The sequence below is a fragment of the Xyrauchen texanus genome, chromosome 6, assembly GCF_025860055.1.
Source record: "Xyrauchen texanus isolate HMW12.3.18 chromosome 6, RBS_HiC_50CHRs, whole genome shotgun sequence".
NCBI lineage: Eukaryota > Metazoa > Chordata > Actinopteri > Cypriniformes > Catostomidae > Xyrauchen > Xyrauchen texanus.
In genome coordinates, this window is record NC_068281.1 from 42,914,086 (window position 1) to 42,931,212 (window position 17,127).

At 37.2% G+C, this 17,127-nt stretch overlaps 2 protein-coding genes across 3 annotated transcripts in view; both read left to right on the forward strand.

Annotated features, from left to right (window-relative positions):
- Positions 1–372: 372 nt before the first annotated feature.
- On the forward strand, positions 373–14,289 carry LOC127645469 (gastrula zinc finger protein XlCGF49.1-like). The gene is made up of 3 exons (XM_052129096.1): positions 373–446; positions 2,972–3,218; positions 10,947–14,289. The coding sequence occupies exons 2-3, from the start codon at positions 3,134–3,136 to the stop codon at positions 11,654–11,656; spliced, it is 795 nt and encodes a 264-aa protein (XP_051985056.1). The 5' UTR covers positions 373–446; positions 2,972–3,133; the 3' UTR covers positions 11,657–14,289.
- Positions 14,290–16,240: 1,951 nt separating this feature from the next.
- Positions 16,241–17,127, forward strand: part of LOC127645531 (interferon-induced protein 44-like) — a 65,134-nt gene continuing 64,247 nt past the window's right edge. For both annotated transcript variants that reach the window (XM_052129179.1, XM_052129180.1), the window contains exons 1-2: positions 16,241–16,331; positions 16,434–16,467. In XM_052129179.1, the coding sequence (XP_051985139.1) occupies positions 16,289–16,331; positions 16,434–16,467 (77 nt within the window). In that variant the 5' untranslated portion in view covers positions 16,241–16,288. The remainder of the gene's footprint in view (positions 16,332–16,433; positions 16,468–17,127) is intronic.

Below are 17,127 nucleotides of genomic sequence, written 5' to 3' on the forward strand. Positions count from 1 at the left end.
GACTACAGATTGGACACTCAGCACTCAATCAGTCACTTTACATTGTAGGGGAACATGAATCTGGTAACTGTAATAAATGTGGTCTTCCTGAGACTGTTGAGCATGTGCTGCTAATTTGCATTGCAGATGACAGAGAAAGACTCCAGCTCAAAGAAGAATTCAAATCTGTCTCAGCATTACAGAACATACCGAAACATTCTTAAAAGTATATAAATATTTAGATATTTGCTGTATGAAAGACAGCGCAAGTGGACGAACTTTGGTTTTATTAAAAGTGAGGGGGACGCACAGTGTCAGACTTCATCCCAGCAGGTGGCGGAAATGCACAAAAGCTAGTTTGCCAACCGGCGGAAACCCAAAGAAGAAACAGGAATGACGTTGAAATAACACGGACTGATGGCTTCAGCAGGAGCAAATATAGTCGATTAACAGTTTCAGAGCTCACGGTAAGTCTGTCTTTAAATGTTTGTAATTTATTGTTAAAAATCAATTCGTCTATGCAATAAATGAATGTGTTTTACTTCCGGAAACAGACAGTTGCACTGTATTACAGTTCATCAACATTTGTTACTGCAGACATAAACCCGGTCTGTGTTTATTATATGTGCTTGTGTTATAAATGTTCTCGAGTATATTTCTGTGCGCATTCTTTTACAAGACTCACACAAAAACACTAAATTCAGTAAATCATGAAGAAGCTGTAAACTCATTATTTATGTAATTTATGTACATGTGTACATAATAATGTGCAGATAGCTCATTTTTTATAATTTAACTGGTGTTTTGTCTTAATGTACATTCTTTAATATGTACATCAATGTGTATGAGATATATATTCCTGGCGTTTAAAACAGCAGTGAGTTTCAGCAATTCATTTGGACCAAGTTCGTAGTGTAAACACAGTGGCTCATGGGCAACAATTCTTATCGTGAAGGCTCATTTATACATGACTGCACTATTTCTTCAACGAAATTACTTTACAAAACTTAAGAGCTTCTTATATGCACATTTGTGTAAAACATAAATTAATAATAAAAGTAAAACAAAGTTCAATTATAATAATTGTAACAAAATTAAGACATTAACAATGCAGATTTCTTCCTTTTTTTTTTCTTTTTTTTTTTTGCCTTTCAGCTCACCATTTGTTTTCAGGAAAATCTGAATATCCACACTATCAGTGTACATGGGGCGGATCGGTTAGAATTGTCAAATGTCCCCTGCTGGACAATTACAACAAATGCTTGTTTATATAGAGCGAACACTACATAATTGCTGAAATGCGAACTTGTAGGAACTTTATAATGGGTCTCAAGCACTTTAAGCGTAAGCTTAAATCTTGTGTTTTTTGTGACTGAGTATGGTCGCATATCTGCAGCAATAAATACTCCTATGGCGTTCGTTATCGCTTTAGCTCTGGCTGAGCTTGCAGCGAGAGGTTGCTTGAATGCCGTGGTGAGACAGGCTGTTTATGTTTTGCTCCCATAAGCTCAAGAGACACATGTGGATGATGTCGCCGCAAATGAATCATCATGTTAGATGTGCTTCTTGAGACATACTCGACTTCGGTGAAACAGAGCCGACACACAACCTTCATCCTGTTCACTACTCATTGCCAGTATTATTGTAGTTTACTGTGAAACCATAGTGCTTCCAAACAACAGATTTTAGAGACTGCAGTGGGTCTTCAATCTCTGGCTTATTTAAGTCCAACATATTTATATTTTGTTAGTTCGACCACAGTTGGGGAAAAAAAGTGAGCCAGCTAGTATAAACTTCACATCCATTTGTCTTATCTGCAGTTTCTAGTGTGCCATCTGGCGCTCTGTTCTCTTAAGTTTTGATTTCTGTGCGGTCCCATATTGCCCCCTCACTTCAATACAAATAAAAGTAAATGCGTTTACAGCTTCTTCATGATTTACTGAATTTAGTGTTTTTGTGTGAGTCTTGTAAAAGAATGAGCACAGAAATATATTCAAGAACATTTATAACTCATGCACATATGCCTGCCGTGCAGAGGTGAAATAGTTTTTCCATTTAATTTCTTACAGTCTCTGTCTGAATAGACCATTCATCCAAAGTTTAACTCGCAAAAACAGCACTATTTTGGTGTGAATTGGACCGAAGTATACTTCACCTGTCCGTATTCTGGATCGGTCCGCGCACAGTATGCGTGATGCAAATTTCATCTCGGGACAGTTGTGCGGACTGACCTCGTGCAGGGCCCAAGTTTTCTCAAAACATTGAAGGCCTGATTACCCTTCGGTTATCCACGTTGCTATTCACTGTGCGTACATTATAGGCAATGCAATGTCATCAGCCTGCACTCCTTGTCTGTGCGCATCATCGCGTATGCGCCGGCCATTGACTGTACTAAAAGAGTATCACAAAGCCGCTGTAATGGGCATGCGTTGGACGTGTTCATATTTGCTCGAGGTCAGAAAAGTATACTCCAAAAGGCAACGTGGTCGGCCGGGCGCAATCCTATCTCGAACGTAGAAAAAGGAAGTATACCAGGACCTTGACGTGGTCTTCATCTGGCCACATCACCAAGCAGTCGTTGGCATGCGTCGAATGCATTCGTATTGGCTCGTGTTCAGAACAGTATACTTTCAAAAGCAATTGCGGTCTACCGGACGCCAGCTGATCCGAAACGCGCAAAAAAGATGTACTCCTAGCCTTCAGACCCATGAGAATTGAAGAGGTTGCAAAGTCTTGTATCATTTTACTTTTTTCTTTTTCTTCCTTTTGTGAAATTTCTTTGAATTTTGAATTGAATTTCTTCAAGAAGTGATTAATGAGAGTGCTTTTAAAGTATGTTGTGAAATGTAAGTATAAAAATAGAGTAAATAGTGAAGGATAGAAATAAGTAAATATCTTCTAAATACAAATATGCAAAAACTAAAGCAAAGAAACTCAAAGGTGTTTGTTCATAAAATGTTAAATTCTGACATTTATTTTTTAATTTTGGCAGGTCTGATCTTCGCTACCACACAGTGATTGTGAATCCACATTCAGAGCACTTCGCCAATAAATGCTCTGAATATTCCTGTCATCTTTGAATCAAAGTCGCATTTCCAGAAGAGCAGGACAAAGTTCAAGTGTGTAAACAATTTTCTGACATACTACAGCAAAGATGGATTTTATTAAAGAGGAGAGAGAGGACACGGGGTATCCAGAAATATACATAGTGAAAATCGAAGATACTGAGGATCGAACAGGTTAGTGTCTATTCTTGATTCTTCATTTAATGACCACTGATGTGTTATGAGTGTCTCTGACCCTGTTTCAGGAATAAAGCTGGGTTCCGGTGTTCTGATCACAAGTGGTCTGCGCTAAATTAAAGTGCAAAATGGTTCCAAAATGTTCTGTAATCGCTTCACAAAAAACCGTATACAGAGCAGTGACCACTACACGTGAAGTGCATCTTAAAGCGATAGTTCATTCAAAAATTTAAATCTCCCATCTCCCTCATGCCGTCCCAGATGTGTATGACTTTCTTCTGCTGAACACAATTGAAGATATTTAGATGAATACAGTGCATTCATTAAGTATTCAGACACTTTCATTTTTTTAATTTATTTTTTGGTTTCAGCCTTATGCTAAAATCCCTTCAAAAAATTAACATCAATCTACACTCCGTACCCCATAACGACTAAGTGAAAACTAGATTTTTGATAACTTTGCAAATGTATTCAAAAGAAAAAACTAAAATATCACTTTGACTTTGTTTGATTACTTGGGGGTGTGTATTGTGTTGTGTAACAGATGTGTAAACTGTTGTGTAAATCAGATGTTTATTGTACTTGTCATACTGCTATGTTGCTTGAAAACGCACTCAAGACTTCCAACCACTGTTGCAATTGTGTATATGGTTGAGTGACAAAGTGATTTGATTTGTCATATGTATTCAGAACCTTTGCTATGACACTTAAAATTTAGCTTAGGTGCATCTCATTTATCTGGATAATTCTTTTAGATGTTGCTACACTTGGATCCATCTGTGGAAAATTAAATTGATTGGACATGATTTGGAAATGCACACACCTGTTTAAATAAGGTCTCACAGCTGAAAATGCATCTCAAGAGCAATAACCAAGCCATGAGTTCAAAGGAACTGCCTGCAGAGCTCAGAGACAGGATTGTGTCGAGGCACAGCTCTGGGATGGCTACAACATTTTTTGTCTGCTTTTATGTTTCCCAAGAGCACATTTGACTCCATAATTCTTAAATGGAAGATCAACCAGAACTCTTCCTAGAGCTGGCCGCCCAGCCAAACAATCGGGGAAATGGCCTTGATTAGTGAGGTGACCTAGAACCCAATGGTTACTCTGGTTGAGCTCCAGAGATCATGTGTGGAGATGGGAGAAATTGCAGAAGGACAACCATCACAGCAACACTCCACCGATCTGGGCTTTATGGCAGAGTGGCCAGACAGAAGCCTCTCCTCAGTGCAAGACCCCCTTGGAATTTGCAAAAAAGCACCTAAAAGACTCTCAGACTGTGAGAAACAAGATTCTCTGGTTTGATGAAATGAAGATTGAACTGTTTGTCCTCAATTCCTAGCATCATGTCTGGAGGAAACCAGGCACCGCTTTTCAGCTGCAAAATACCATCCCAATGGTGAAGCATGGTGGTGGTAGCGTGATGCTGTGGGGTGTTTTTCAGCGGCAGGGACTGAGGGAATGGTCAGGGTTGAAGGAAAGCTGAATGCAGCAAAATACAGAGATATCCTTAATTAAAACCTGGTCTAAAGCACTCCGGACCTCAGACTGGGCCAAAGGTTCACCGTCCAACAGGACAATGACCCTAAGCCAAGACAGCCAAGACAACGCAAGAGTGGCGTAGGTACAACTCTGTGAATGTCCTTGAGTGGCCCAGCCAGAGCGCGGACTTAAACCCAGTCGATCTTCTCTTAATAGACCTGAAAATTGCTATCCACCGATGGTCCCAATCCAACCTGACAGAGCTGGAGAGGATCTGAAGAGAAGAATGGCAGAAAATCCCCAAATCTATGTTGGAAACCTTGTCGCATCATTCCCAAAAAGAGTCTGTAATCACTGCTTCAACTAAATACTGAATTAAGGGTCTTATTACTATATGTCAGTGTGATTGTGGTGAGCAGGACAGGGCCGGGAAGATAAGTGGTTAATTCCATATCTTCAGAAGTTCAGGTCCTTTTTCAACTTTAAATCTCAACTGTCTATCTCTCTATTTTATTTATATTGTAGGGTATCTAGGTCAGGTTTGGGGAATGTACGTCTAATATTAATGATCGTAATCAATGATTAATCATACGGTTTTGACTAGATAACAATACATACAAAAACGCCCCAAAAAGGGCTTATATAGTCCAAGAGTCTGCTTCCAATATATATATATATATATATATATATATATATACACAACAAATTATAATTAATTAGGAATATACATCGTATGCAGACAGGCTGTATTAATTTTCAGAACACCTTAATGGAATTGACCCGTAGGCTATCGCAACCAACCAGTTCGTCCAGAGAACCGCTTTGCTAAATACTCTTGATCAATTCTCAAGAAGGTTTATTCTTAGTTATAAGCCTACTCATCAAAGCATGTTAACTTACTTTGATAATATCAGCTCGTAGCTTTAGATCGCACATTAAAGAGGCTTTGTTTTATGACCAACAAACACAGACAATCAAGCGTATAATCGGGTTTAATACAAGGAACTAGGATATATCACTACACTTAACAAACACACATTTAACATAGAATAAACATAAAATAAACAAAGTACACACAGTAAGGGAAAATAAAGAATTAGAGGTATAGCAAACTTATTTCAACAGTTAACCCTTTAGAGCCAGCACGGAAGTTACACACTGTAACGCATTTGAATTTCAATGAAATAATACTTGCACAATGGACCTTTGTGTAGCTGAGCAAGACTGCATCAAGTATGTCATGTCCTCGTGGCGTCCGTGAGATGGGCTTTCTGTCGGTGCTCCCAGAGCGTGGGTTGCTCGCGGGGAGTTCAAAGCGTCTTAGAGGGTAACTGTTGAAGAGTCGACGGGTGTTCCGGAGGGTTGCAGAGTGTTCAGGGGAGTCCGAGGGAGGGGAAGAGAGAGTTGAAGGGTTGTTCCGAAGAACAGGGGAAGAGTGCAGAAGAGAAGAAAGATGCTAGAGAGTTGAAATGTTCAGCAGAAGAGAGGTAAGAGGCCGATTCAACACCAGATCCGGACTTTTAAGGTAGGGAGGAATGACCCAATGAGGCTCCTCAGTTTTGGCGCGAGAAGGTTCCCTTTGTCTTGTCAAGGCTGGTAATTTATGACAGAGTCCTGGATGTGGTTTGAATCACTCAAACGATGGTAACACATAGCAGAATACGTTTTAATGTAATCTTATATTTATATTCAGCTAGGACAAGTCGTAAGGTTTAATTTGATATTTAGTACACTTAAAAGTGGATATACATACTCAGGCTTTTATTTAAAGCTTCAGAGTTTAACTAACACAACTAAGCAAATTTTAACTAGTTTGAAGTCAATCAGAAATACACAAACATATGAGGATTAAACATATTTCCTTAAAAATAAGCCCTTCTAGGTTTTAAATGAAAGACACACACTTTGTTGCCAACTTTTCACGTGCCTTTCTCACATGGTAAAGCACGAGACTTTGGAGTGTCCCTCTGTCAATAGCGCATTGTACTTCACAGACTAGCTGGCGCCATTTCAGTGATCTTACAGGGGTTCTTTGTATTCAGAATCGATGAGTCCACTGATTCTCATTCATACGCTACAATATATATTTATTTATTTATATATATTAAAATTAAATTAATATCATAAATGTGCGTCTAGTCTACTAATGGCTTACTAACGCCTACTAGTCGACTAGGAAAATCTTTGGTCGGGGGCATTCCTAATATCTCTAAAAAGTGGCAGACGGAATGGGATGAAATAAACACCAGTACAAGAAGATTCTCTTCTAACTTGAAGTCTATGCCTTCCCTGTCAATCCTCTTTTACTAGATTTTTTCAGAGACGTACTTAATTTAAATATTTAGAAAGGTATCACCTGAACGTAGTTTCTTGCATTAATCTCAAATGACTTGGCTTTGTAAATTGTATTCATTGTTTACCATGTGCTTGGCATGTGAATAGTATTGTTGCTGACATGGCATTAATAGTTAATAAACAATCAATTAATCTCATCAAATACAATATGAATAAAATAGTTTTTTTCGATGAACAATTTGAAAATCTTTGTAATGACAGAGCAGGCTGCATATATGAAAATACACAGAAATATTAGTTCACACTTTAAAATATATCTTTTAAAAAATATGTCAGAATTTTTAAAGCTCTGTGATATATTTTTTTTTTTATAGTAGGCATGCATGGGATGTAATGGTCATTGAGAGATATACCTCAAAAGCCTATTGTATCATATTTGATGCATGTCAATTCAATGTGCTTTTCAATAAAATAATATACAACATCTTAACCAAGCACAAGTTGCTTTTATTCAGTAAAAACTTTTTTAAATATCAGAAACAATATTATCACTACTGACACTTTTACTTTATTAATATAAGCTCTAATTTATCCCAAAATAAGAGTAATGTTTTGCAGAAGTCTGCCGCAATTTAAATGGATCAATATAAACAATGAAACCATTTTTCTTTTCACAGATAAACACTAGATAGTACCATAAACATGTATAACTTTTTTTTTAGCTTCAACAGAGTACAAGACAGGAGCCGTCAAACATTGTTTATCATATGTGAGAAAAACAGCGTTATATGGTTAACATTATTACGTCTCAGTCAAAGGCAAGGGTGCCATCCCATAAAAAAGTCTTTATATCCTGTAGTCTTATTTATTATTTTAATAGTAGTACGTATAAATTACCTTTTTATTCACATTCTTCTTTGCCATAGGCAAAGCAGTAAAAACCTCTTCAGGCTTCGGGCAGCTGCAGCCCCAGTCCGAAAGTTAATCTGACCTTGGTAGACTATTTGTACTCTGGCAGGTTAACATATTGTTCCATAGCAGCTTTAGGCATACTGTATGTAAAACTACAGCTAGATTCCTCAAATCTCGAGAATTAATTTCTTCAGTTTTTTTATGTCTTCTGTTAAAGCAGCTGTTTAACACGCAATATTAACTCTTAATTATCAACATTAATCTGGACGGAACCAAATATTTAGATTAATCTTTAGATTACGCAGTATTACTCTTTTAAAACAGAGTAATACTGTATATACACATACTTAGAATTTGCAAACATTAAGTCACAAGCTTGACATTTGTTTTTTGCACAAATCTTAAGACACGATGACCTAGAAGAATATGCCTGTGAGGTATGTTTCAAACCATCCAAGTGCAATTCCTGAGATGCCTAGGTCAGAGAGTGCTGACAAGAGAATCTGGTGGCTCACTGTATCGAAAGCAGCAGACAAGTCAAGGAGGATGAGGACGGATGCTTTGGAGTTAGCTCTCACCAGTAGCAATCTGTTAAGTTTCCCTTTTTTTTAGGTTGTTCTGTGAACGAAAAGCAGACAACTGTTTGAAAACAACTCTCTAGAGAGTTTCAGATAGGAAGGATAGGAGAGAGACTGGTGTGTATTTATCAACTACTGTGGGGTAACTTGAGCCTGCTTGAATGTGTTGGGAAAATATCCAGTTATAAGAGACGTGTTAATGATGCATGTGAGTGTGGGTAATATTGATGAAGATGAAGCTTGCAGAAGATGGAAATTGATAGTGTCAAGGGAACAGGTGGTATGATGGTTAGAAAGAAGCACTTTTGAGATCTCGGTCTCTGAGAGAAAGAGGAAAAGAGAGTATAGAATGTGGGAAGGGAGCAGTTGTGGGTATGTGGTGCAGAGAACTTACTGCTGATGCTCACTACCTTGTCAGTAAAAAATTTTGCAAACTCATCAGTAGTCAGAGAAGAAGTGGGAGGAGGTGAGTGAGGATAGAGAAAAGAAAGCTGAAAACAGTTTACGGGGATCTGAAGTGTTACTGATCTGATACTTGCTCAGGTCAGCAGGAATCTTTTGTCTTGCGCCACTTCCTCTCCACAGCCCTGAGTTCAGTGCTGTGGTCACAAAGTGTCTCTGGCAGCCAGGGGCCAGAGGGTGTGGTACGTGCTGGCCGTGAGGTAAGAGAACATACGCTATCGAGGCAAGAAGTCAATGCTGAGCAAAGAGCATTTGTATCTTTATTTACATCAAGTGAAGAGAAGCGTTTAGTGGAGGAAAGGGATGCAGAGACCATAGAAGAGAAGCAAGTAGGTGAGAGAGAGTGGAGATTACTAAAGAAACCATAGGTGAGATAAGGAAAAAGGGAAAGTGACAGAAGATGAAGATGAGATATGTAGAGGAGTAACAAGAGGATAATCGGAGATACAGTTATGGATAAGGATGAGATCTAGCTGTTTTCCTGCTCTGTATGTTGCAGGGGTGTGCAATATTGTGAGGTCAAATGAGGTGAAAAGAGCTAGAAATTCAGCAGCTTGAGGTTAATCCAGATATTGGATATTGTAGTACCCAAGGACCACCAGCACAGTGCCATCCTCAGGGAATGAGGATAGCAGTACATCTAGCTTCTAGTTGCCTAGTTGATCTGGAGGATGATAGATGACCAAAAAGTGAATATTAGCAGGATTAGTAGCTGTAATGGCATGATATTCAAAAGATGTATTATTGAAGAGAGATGAGAGAGAGAAGTGAATTTCCATGAGTTGTAAATTAGTAAACCAGTTTCCCCACCCTGCCCAGTCAGACAAGGAGTGTAGGTGAAAGTGAAGTTGGTAGAGAGCCAAGAGAGTTGCAGTGTTGTCTATGCTGATCCATGTCTCAGTCATAGCCAGAATATTGAGTTTTGACTGACTGGTGAAGGCAGGGATGAAATCAGCTTTGTTGACCACTGACTGGCAGTTCCATAGTCCAACTGAGACCGAGAGAGTCTGTGGTGAGGCTGCAGTAAGCGACCTCAATTGTTCTGGAGTACGTAGTATGACGTTTCTGTGGATTTTTGCCTACAGGAAACAATTGGAATGCACTGGAAATGCATATTACAAGCATAGAAATGAAACGTAACTAGTGTAGAAGAAAAAGGAAAAAAAGGGGATAAAACTTGTGATGTGTGAATGGTGCCTTGGCGGTGGGCTCGCGCAGGTAGACTTGCAGGTCTTTACCCAAGATATGTCTTCACACAAAGAGGGCTGCACGCAAGGGCTTCCTCTACAGCTATCGCAAAGATTTACCTTCATAGTCACTGAAGTGTAATACAATCTCCCGGCTAACAATCTCTGGGCTCTTACAGACCAAAGTGCTTGTCCTTGGGGGGGGAACATCCTTGACGGGAATGACAACGAGGCTGTGAGGTATAGACGTAAAGTCTCTTCAATGGGCTGTACTACAGTTCAAAGTGTTTTTGGATTGTTCTGCTGACAAAAATTTAAAAATGTATTTCCAGGAACATTAAGTAGACAAAAAACAAAAGAAATTAGATGGATCTTCTAGCTTTATACAGAATGTGCCATTAAAGAGAGCCTCAATTTTATTTACTTAAAAAATCAAAGATGGCACTACTGTGACTTGTGTTGCTGATCATCAGTTCTTTTGGTTTTTATTTAAATTCAACTCCTATGCATGGACAGTGGAGCATTTCAGGAAAACGTTTGCCCAGTTCATATATAGATCTATATATTGAAGTATTTTCCATTGTTCCTGTGCTGGAGGCCCACCAAGATCTTTTCATCTGCATATTTAAAAAATATAAAAATGAAGGTTACAGATACTGAGAAAATTATATTGGTGATCAGACACAACCATGAGGGACCCATGTATTAACAAGACCTTTGTCTGACATATCGCTGGACTAATTTCCTTTTCATTTTACATTTGTTGTCCTTAAATGATTATTATTGACCATTTAATGTTCTTCTTTTAGGCCTGATGGAAGTAAAAACAGAAAGACAAGAACTAGATGAAGTGGAGGAGGAAACATCGTGTCAGTTTAGTTGCTCACAGACTGGAAATAATTCCTCACAGCAAACAACCGAAAGGACAGAAACTACCAATTGTTTCACCTGCCCTAATTGTGAAAAGAGTTTCACATGTAGATCCACCCTAAAGGAACACCTGAGAATACACACTGGAGAGAATCCTTTCACTTGTGCTCAGTGTGGAAATAGTTTCAGACAAAAAGGACAACTTACCAGTCACATGAGAATTCACTCTGAAGAGAAGCCTTACACATGCTCTCAGTGTGGAAAGAGTTTCTCACGGAAAGACAATCTTAAAAGGCACATGATCGTTCACACTAGAGAGATGCTTTTCACATGCAATCGGTGTGGACAGAGATTAAAATATTTAAATAATCTACAATGCCATTTTCACACTCTGCACACTGGTGCAAACATATTAAACTGTGATCAGTGCGATAAAAGTCTGATCTCGGAATCAGACCTGCAAATTCACAAGAAGCCCCATTTGTGCTCTTTCTGTGGAAAGAGGTTTTCATGCCTGAACTGTTTCGAGGAACACCAGGAAATTCATACTTTTGGGAAAACTTATGCATGCCCTGAGTGTGGTGATGTCTTTAGAGGAGCCGGCAACTTGAAATTACACCAGAGAGTCCATATTAAAGAAACAAATTAAAAGTGTTTATAATGTGTAGAGTTTCAATCCTTTACAGTCTTCAAGTGGGAAGTTTCCCCACATCATGCACCCAACTGAAAAAAAGCATTGTGGAAAAATGTCACAGTGAGCTGCTCTTCAGGATCATCTTCAGGTCCAATGCTTTATACAGTTTGAATTTCAGGTAAACGTAAAGATGAATGAAATTGTGAGTTTGAAAAAGAGTTTTTAGGAATGCCTTTTCTATTATGATGGGTAGTAGCAGTAATAGAAATGTACTTATAGAAATATTAACTATTGTAATGAGTTTAATTTGTTACATTTTGTTCACTGTTGAAAGGATCTGATGCATTGAGGATTTGAATATGAAAATATAAGGATATAAATAACTGTATAAGGAAGTTTATTCTGGTTATTCCAGTATTCCTATTACATTTATGCTTCATTAAAACAATTCTAACTTGGGCGCAGACTGCCACATAATTTTCTTTGTTTATATTTTAGCTAACTTTGAAGGCTTCTCTTTTCTGGATCTAACAGGCAGAAACCAAGCATAACATTGTTGCTTTGCCAGCATCCCTCGCTCTTAAATGGATTGTTCACCTAAAAAGGAAAATTCTCTCATTTACGCACCCTCATGCCATCCTGTGTATGACTTTCTCTATTTTGTTGAACACAAATGGAGAATTCTAGAAGAACAACTCTGTAGCTCCATGCATTGCAAGTGAATGGTGATCCAGGGATCCACAGCCTCTCATGTGACGCAAGCATGCTGGCATGTTCAAATTAAAGTGAAATCAATGAAGCTTGTGAACAGCGTTCTCTTGTAAACAAATCGAGTTGCACTTCTTTAATTATTGTAGTGGAGTGCGTGTCACATCTTAATGTGCGACTAGTTGTAACGCATGATTTCAAAGTGTTCACACATACTGGTAAGACAAAATGTTCATGTTCGACAGCAGTTAATTTGTTAAGAGTCACCTAAAAAGACAACCACACTATTATCATGGAAATTACACCAGACAATTTCAAACTAAACATGCCAATGAATCACTGAACAATTCACTTCATTTTAAAACAAAATGACATGACAAAGGTGTACAGTAGTAGGACAATAAAAGAACGTGTGTGTGTGTGTGTGTGTGCGTGTTTCTTAAACTGTGTAGCAACAAATGTGTAGCATTACAAGTTAAAGGTTGTTCTCATAAAAACAGAACGTTACTTTTGTTATAAATGGGATATTTGTAACATTCTTTTGGATAATTTTATGATCATAAAATGCTCTAACTAAATCATTAAAACATCAGGCTTCTATAGGCCTCTTTCTCCCCGCTGTAATCTCCACATATGGCTATCCTACCTCCCCAATCTCTCGACTGGAGCAGAACTGGTCTTGCACACCACACTCATCACAGGTACGAAGGAAAATCTATTATGCCCAGTTGCTCCAAGAGGGCCTCAAACTGTTCAAAACATTTTCCCACCATTTCAGGGTTGAGGTCTGCAGCCGCGGCAGCTGAAAGAGTTTCTGGTTTTCGTAATTTAAATCCATTTAAATGGAAAGCTACAGGAAGCTCTCTATTTAGTGAATGGCTTTCTGCCTGCACTGGTGTCAGAACAGTTCAAAATGTACCTTATTTTCATCCTAACTCCATATGGTGGTGGTGGTGTAGTGGGCTAAACACTAAAACTGTTAAGCAGATGGTTGTCGGTTCGATCCCCACCGCCACCGCCACCCCCATTGTGTCCTTGAGCAAGGCACTTAACTCCAGGTTGCTCCGGGGGGATTGTCCCCGTAATAAGGGCTCTGTAAGTCACTTTGGATAAAAGCATCTGCCAAATGCATAAATGTAAATGTATATAAAGCATCTGATAACAGCATTTTTCAGCTTTTGGAGGAACCCATTGATTCTCAATGTGATGATGCACAATGAATATGGCATTTCTTAGGGAAAATGGCACTAAAGAAAAACTTCACAGTGATCCATGCCATATTGTTCTGTCACATGACTCCATGTGTCTAAAGTTTAACCCTTTACTGACAGCCCAGAATCTTCTGAACTGAGATCAGTCCATTTGCATTTAAGACAAAATACAACATGCATGCAGTGTGCACAGGGTCACACGAGGATATAGACCATCAGAGTACAAAAGATCTGCTATATATGAAGGCTCATAATCCATAATGTGTGGGCAATTTGAGAAATATAGAAATGTTGTTTAATACTTAATCATTTACTTTGGCTGTAAATAAGGAGCAATGCATTACCTAGAAAAACAATCTTGAGGTTAATAATGATTAATTATTCCAATTAATTTACAGCCCTAATAATAATTTGCCATTTCTTTCTCAATAAGTTTAACAAAATAAAATGAAATACCAACTACCTCGTGGAACCTACTTAAGTACCCTTCAAGACACATACCTGAAAAGATGGAATTTATTAAAGAGGAGTTTGTTAAATATGAGAATGAAGACATCTGTATTTCAGAACCATTCACACTGCAGAATAAAGAGACAGAGGAACAAAGTGGTTGGTGACCATTCTTGATTTTTATTTAACAACTCCTGTGGATCAGAAAAGTGTCAAATAAGTTCACCAGATTTGGTAACTGTAGTTATAAAATCACAGCTGTAAAATTAAAACCGTAAACTAGAAAAAAATATAGTTAAGGAAATCTGAAGAGTGTAAGACTGGCACAACATTGTCTGCATCAATTTCTGTAAAAGTCTTTCTGTTCAAACCCTTCAATTGTAAACCAAATCCTGAATAACATCAAACACACACATATGAAATAACAGAATTGTTTGGTATTTAAGGAGAGATGATAAAGGAATCGGGTAGTCTGTAGTCAGATATCGCACACAATTGCTGTGTGTAGTTCTCTGTAGCCAGAAGACCCACACAGAAAACATTGTGTGTCATTTCTACTCTACCAGGTATAATATTGAATTTCTTATGTTTGGTGAATGTTTGAATGGAATGCAAATTTAATTATATTATTATGCTTGGTTCACTGATAGCTTTGAGTTTGATTTATTATTTTAATTGGATTGTTTGAATGTATTACTATTACCTGGTGAAATAAATTTATATAATGATTCATTCTGAAGGACTGTTTTCTAGTATATTTCTTATCAACTACAAATCTATGGTCAGAGTTGGCTTAACTAATCTACTTCAGAAGTAACCCATTAGTTAAATATGTACTAAAAGGCAAAACGGTGAACCGAGAATCTATAATACAGAACTTAATTGACTGGGGCTGAACGGTGAGTCAAGAAACTATACTGAACTTAGCCAAATAAGACTAAACTGATAAAGCAGAGAACCTATAAGGACTTAGTCTAAAATTGACTAATATCTGAAACTGAAGAGTTTGTAGTTAAAGGACCTGCATCCGGCCGGCACAGGACCCAAATAACATTGAAATAACAAATGCAGTCTAGAAGAGAATTACTAAAATTAATAAGATACAAAATTATATTCAGAGCATAGATACATCAACAAGGTTTTTCACAATTGGAGTCAGATGAAATAAAGAAAATAATACATTATAAGATTAATTAAAACATGAAACTCAAATCAAATAATCAAAGTATTATTTAAATGCACATGAACAGAGACAGAACGTGCAGGAGACCTTCAGCCACGCTATTGGATGAGACCATACAAGAGTCTCAATACTGACGCTCCCCTGCTGAGAGTCTTTAGGGTAGGGTTGCACCAACAGTGCAGGAGGTCTCACTTAAGTTGAGATGTAAAGTTCACACTAAGGGCTTAGTAACTACTAGTTAGCTTGCAACTAAGTCAGTCCTTAATTTGGTTGCATCACCTGTTCTTAAGGCAAACTTCTAGTAGGTCATAAGCTCTCCATAAAGTAATGTTTAGTCACATAATATGACGTTTACATGTATTTATCCAGTAAGTAGTCTTGAAATTTGTGCACAGAAGTGTTAAACAGCCGTGAATTTCAGTTTATCCTCTTCAAACCTGGTTTCCATCAAGTAACTGTCAGCTGTAATAAATGATATCCCCACTGAAATACGATACGTAATAAAACAAGATTTCATTAATGGTATATTTAGCCTGTGTAAATAACAACTGTAACTGTATCTAAAATGAACAAGGGACATTAAATGAATAAATACTAATATGGCATCTTCTTAATACCTACAAAAATGTCTGAACAACAGCACATACGAGTTAATAAAATAGAACAGTTTTGTTTAAATCATAATTGTATCTTTTTGTCTAAAAATAAAGACATCTTTTCATATGATAACATTACCAAATCTGAGAAGTACACTTACAATATTTAAAATCTGTAAATGTATAATATTTAGCACAATTTTAAGCAAAATACTTTCTTATGGCTACAACATAATATAGTAAAATCATCTAGACTTGTAACAGACTTGTTATAAAAATGAAAGAATAAACTTGTTTAATAAAAATCTTTATTAACATTGCCCCTTTGGCAAACAAAAGTTGTATAGAACTTCAGCAAGAACTTCACCCCACCCAAAATTGAAAGTGAAAATAAATTAAGTATATAATTCAAAGTCACAGTTGAGCTTCTACTTTGGGCTTCAGAGTTTTGGTGAGTGAGATACAAGTCACCTTTTCTTGGGAAGAACAAAATAAAAGAATGGGAGGCAGTGGCTCAAAAGTGGATCAAACACCATTTCAGGGTAAGAAGATTTTATTTATTAGCAGCAATATATAAGTTTTAATAGTACTTAAATAACCAACTTATACCTCAGCTTATTGTTAAACTTAAAATTTCCCCCTAGAATTGGAAACACCTTGGAGGACATTTGACTGGAAGTAAGTTCAATACATAGAAATGAGGTATAGTACATAGGAGATTCTAGCTATGCCATCATATTGAGTCATTTATTTACTTTGTGTATTCCTCATTTTCATGCTTAGCAGCCAATGCACAGATCCAATGAGATGAATGGATGATTATGAGCCAAATGTAATTTCCTTTGACAATATCATGGGTAATTCTCTCTCTCTGTATTTTTTTATTAAGGGCACATTCCTGGTTCAATACAAGTTAAGTTCAATTGACAGCATTCGTGGCATAATTTTGATTACCACAAAAATAGATTCTAAAAAAAGAAAGAAAAAATCTGGGTTAGAGTGAAATATTTAAAATGAAAGTGAATCCGTAAACGTGGAAATACTCACTGTTTCAAAAATATAACTACAATACGTAAACAATATTTTGTTAACATGATTTTAGTGTGATAAAATCACTTACTAACCTTTTCATTGATCTTTTTTATACTTTATTGTCTGTTCAAATCTCATTACATTGTACATTACATTTCATTTACATTCTTTGCAATAGACACAATTATGTCTGATATTAACCCCCAATAGATTATTCAACAAATAATTATAAGAAATAAATCACAAAATCAATAGAATTGCAAGTGCATTTGTATATTAGCAGTTATATAACATATATACACATAT

Coding starts and splice junctions, on each gene's coding strand:
- LOC127645469 (XM_052129096.1), top strand. CDS start 3,134: ATGGATTTTATTAAAGAGGAGAGAGAGGACACGGGGTATCCAGAAATA. Junction 3,219..10,946: donor AGATACTGAGGATCGAACAG/GTTAGTGTCTAT, acceptor TTCTTCTTTTAG/GCCTGATGGAAGTAAAAACA.